This window comes from Cyphomyrmex costatus, unplaced genomic scaffold (assembly GCF_001594065.2).
Source record: "Cyphomyrmex costatus isolate MS0001 unplaced genomic scaffold, Ccosl1.0 scaffold475, whole genome shotgun sequence".
Classification (NCBI taxonomy): domain Eukaryota; kingdom Metazoa; phylum Arthropoda; class Insecta; order Hymenoptera; family Formicidae; genus Cyphomyrmex; species Cyphomyrmex costatus.
The window spans coordinates 43,934-48,318 of record NW_017279020.1 but is presented as its reverse complement, the minus strand read 5'-3'; the positions used below and the strand labels follow the sequence as shown (position 1 = coordinate 48,318).

Sequence of the window (4,385 nt, the reverse complement as noted above, 5' to 3'; positions counted from 1 at the left end):
TAGTACTAGAGTACGCATTGTAGGAGTGGGGGTAATCCTATCTAGAAAAGGACGCACTCATTTGGGGCTTTTCGTTCTCTCTCGTTTCGCGCATACGTATAGCCATATACTCTGAGAGAGGGGATCGAAAAAAAGAACGAGTCGAACGAGAAAAGTTTCATCATTACATGATCGGACAAGCCTGATTGAGTCTGATCACTTTGGAATCAAACAAAGAATTGAGTTTGATAAGGTTAAGGGTTTCCCAGTGCCAAGGGTTGCTCTTTCAATTCCTTATTCTTTCTTTCAATCCCCTCTCTCAGAGTATACGGCTATACGCATGCGCGAAACGATAGAGAACGAAACGGTTCCAAATGAGTGCGTCCTTTTCTAGATAGAATTACCCCCACTCCTCAAATTTCCGACAATGCGTACTCTAGTACTACTAGCTCTATGAGCGCAACTCTCTGTCGGCACCTTTAATGTTAGTGAAGCCTAAAATGGAGTGCACATGCGCGAAATGGGTAAGTTGCTCAGTAACGCCATCTAAAAACTTCTATCTTACTTGCTCTAGTTTCCTCTTTCTCTCTGTTTCTTTCTAGCTGCCTAGGTTATTTGAATGAACAGCAAATTAAATGTATAAAAACTAAAAGAAATAGATTTATAATTGTAGTGCGTTGCAAAATAAAAGAAAATACAAAAATAAGAAAATATAAAATTATATAAATCTTGTATAAATATTGTACTGTAAAAATATTTTCATCACGCATGCACGTAATGTGCCCTTTACCGCAACGCTTTTACGTGCGGTAAATAGCCAATACCTCAAGTCGTTGACGTATTTCTCTAATCCCACTCTTTTGCGCAAAAACGTTGCTGTATAGGGCACATTACGACGAGCACTTGTAATGAAAAATTCTATGTGTAGCGAGTCGGGGCATATTTGTTTATAGTTTGGCACGTGCGCTCGCGCACGGTCGCGCTGTATGCAAATATCCCCCACTATTACACAATGTACTATTTAATTAAAGATCGACACATGATGCTTGTTTTCCTGCTAAATTGCTTGCATGTTTTGAAAATTATTAGAATTGTATCACACAGAATTAACTCAGATTTTTTAGCTAAACGTAAGTAATTCAACAGAAAAACACAAGCATCATTTCCCGCAGGTTTAAAATATATTAATATTTTATATTAAAATATATTAATTGTTTATATTAATAAACAATAAAATTTACTGTTATTTATATTATTACAGATTAATCTTATGAAAACATTACTATATATAATTATTGTAATTATAAAGGTATCTAATAATAATTTTATGAAATAAAATCTGTAATAATGTGCTCAAAAAACATAGAGCGATTGTCAAGGGCACGTGCACGCGGATTTACACATACGTTGACGCGATTTCTCTTGCCACCCCGGCCATTGCTGCTCAACTTGAGGAACGCAGAATTAAGTTAGAGACGAATATTAGTCTCAATATAACACAATACAAGCGCAGATAGAGTTGCTTGACGAAAATGAGAGCAATGACCGGGTCGGCTTCGAGGAAGCATATTATTCGCTTTGCGCGAAGATTCGTGAACTTCTTAATCCAACATTATCTCTGCGGACGCAACCGATGTCACCATCTACGTCAGGCGCATCTAATCGATCGGAAAATCAATTCAGTGTCAGATTGCCCAAGTTGAATCTTCCAACGTTTTCTGGCAAATATGAATGGTTGTATTCTTCGATTCATTTAATTCAGTTATACATTCAAACGCGTCAATCAGTGACGTACAAAAATTGCAATACTTAAAGTCTTCACTTATCGGTGACACGAGTAGCGTGATCAGTGCATTGAAAATTTCCGCCGCAAATTATCAAATAGCGTGGGATGCTCTAAAGGAACGTTATGACAACAGACGAATGATCGTTCACACGCACATTAAAGCAATACTAGATCTATCCTCGCTCACCAAGGGAGATTCAACCGAGCTGCGTCGAATCGCGGACGGGGCAATCCGGCATGTACAAGCCCTCAAGGCACTCAAATGTCCCACGGCGCACTGGGACGATCTGTTAGTATACATTCTAACCACAAAATTCGATGCACGCACATTACAAAAATGGCAGTCCTCACTAATAGGTACTGAAACTCCCACGTTTTAAACAGTTTTACGATTTCATTTCTCAATATTGTTCAGTGTTAGAGACCACAAACAAGATCAATCTCGCTTCCAAGAACACTAACAAGCATTCACAAACGAACACAAAACGACAATCCACATGTGCAGCCACGATCAAATCCAAGTGCAACTATTGCAAGGGCGAGCATCCCATATATTTCTGCAAGGAGTTCTTGGCACGGCCGATCAAGCAAAGGACAGTAGAGGTACGCAATCGTAAGTTCTGTGTCAACTGTCTCCGCTCTCCGATGCATCCATTGGACAAATGCACATCCATAGGTTGTAAAATCTGCAATGTCAAACACAACACGTTGTTGCATACGAGCACCAGTTCGTCGGAGGATCACTCCGGCACTTCCGACAACACAAAGGAATCAAGTAAACAAAATTCCACGACAACCGTGACGACACATTCGTCGAACAATCAAGGCAAGGATCATATCATGCTTTCCACAGCTGTGGTCAATGTCATTGCCTCCGATGGTACATCGCATCCTTGCCGAGCATTACTAGATTCTGGATCTCAAGCAAGTTTCATTTCGAAACAACTCGCCGTAACTCTTGGTTTACAGCTACACCCGATAAACGTCACAATATCTGGTGTCAACAATACTACGTCAAACGCTACAATGGCGACCAAGGTAACGCTGCAATCAAGATTGAATTCTTATTGTAGAGCGATAGACTGCATAGTAACAGAGCGGATAACCGAGAAGCTTCCAATGACTACCTCAAGGCTTGGAGACTACAACATTCCTCGTAACCTCAAGCTACCTCATTTCAACCTTTCCTCCAAGGTCGACATTCTGATCGGAGCAGAAATCTTTTGGGAGCTACTCTGTGTAGGACAAATCGTGGACACTCAAAATCATTCGACCCTACAAAAAACAAGATTAGGGTGGATTCTGGCCGGACGTCGCAGCGGTACGGTGACGCCTGCAGAAAACGTGCAGGTATTTACCACAACCATATTCAATGCTCAATTGCATGATCAATTGACACGATTCTGGCAAATTGAACATCTCGGCGATAACGTGATGAACAACAGAGACGATGCTTACTGCGATGAGCATTTCGCAAGCTAACGTTAGTTAGAACAGGTTAGATCACGGGAGAAACTTCCTATCAAGGAAGAATTAATCGGCAACTTTGGCAACACAAGAGACATCGCATTGCAACGTTTACAAGGAACAGAGCGTCGGTTCATTCGGGATCCTAACTTAAGGGACCAGTATGTCCACTTCATGGACGAATATTTGAAACTAGGACACATGAAGGAAGTCAGCACTCCTCCACTTGAGGATGCAGCACATCTTCTTACTTTTCTCATCATGACGTCTTTAAGGGCGCCAAACAATCATCCAAGATTCGTGTCGTTTTCCATGCTTCAAGTAAGAGCGACACAGGATTATCATTGAACGACGTCTTTAGAGTCGGCCCAGTGGTGCAGCAACATTTGATGTCAATTGTAATGCGATTCCGCACCTTCGTTCACGCTCTGATCGCAGACATCATAAAAATGTACCGACAGGTGCTTATACACCCTTCGTAAACATCTCTTCAAAGGATTTTGTGGCGCAGTGACTCTAAGGCGGATATAAAGACATACGAACTGATGACAGTGACCTATGGCACGTCCATCGGCTTCCTTTCTTACAACCAGGTGCATTAAACATCTAGTCGACCGTCACTCGTGGACGTTTTCCGTTGGATCGGCGTGTATAAGGCGTGACTTCTATGTCGACGATCTACTAACCGGAGCAGACACCATCCAAGAAGCGGGGAGACTCTTCAAGATGAAACGATCGAACTACTGAGGCTAGGCGCTTTTGAGCTTGGAAAATGGGCTTCCAACACCCCAGAATTACTGGACGCAATATCCAATAGAAATAACAAACCTGTTGTCATCGGCGACGACGAAAGCGCTCACATCTTGGGGATCAAGTGGAACGCCAATACAGACACGTTGCATTTTTCATACGACCCGGTCATGTCACATGATACGATTTTAAAGCGGAAAATTCTGTCGGATGTTTCCAAATTGTACGATCCGCTATGCTTACTTGGTCCTATCATCGTTGTCGCAAAGTTAATACTGCAAGATCTCTGGCGAGCAGGTATCGATTGGGACGAGTCAGTTCCTCAGAATTTACACGTGCGATGGATTACCTTCAATTCGCAACTGACGGAGCTCAACCAACTAGCAATTCCCAGACGTGTCAA

At 42.0% G+C, this 4,385-nt stretch overlaps 1 protein-coding gene across 1 annotated transcript; it reads left to right on the top strand.

Moving 5' to 3' along the window:
- Positions 1-479: 479 nt before the first annotated feature.
- On the top strand, positions 480-3,580 carry LOC108778090 (uncharacterized). The gene is made up of 5 exons (XM_018545185.1): positions 480-503; positions 1,493-1,700; positions 1,742-2,122; positions 2,181-3,115; positions 3,254-3,580. The coding sequence occupies exons 1-5, from the start codon at positions 480-482 to the stop codon at positions 3,578-3,580; spliced, it is 1,875 nt and encodes a 624-aa protein (XP_018400687.1).
- Positions 3,581-4,385: the final 805 nt, after the last annotated feature.

Coding starts and splice junctions, on each gene's coding strand:
- LOC108778090 (XM_018545185.1), top strand. CDS start 480: ATGGAGTGCACATGCGCGAAATGG. Junction 1,701..1,741: donor GAATCTTCCAACGTTTTCTG/GCAAATATGAAT, acceptor CATTTAATTCAG/TTATACATTCAAACGCGTCA. Junction 2,123..2,180: donor ATGGCAGTCCTCACTAATAG/GTACTGAAACTC, acceptor AATATTGTTCAG/TGTTAGAGACCACAAACAAG.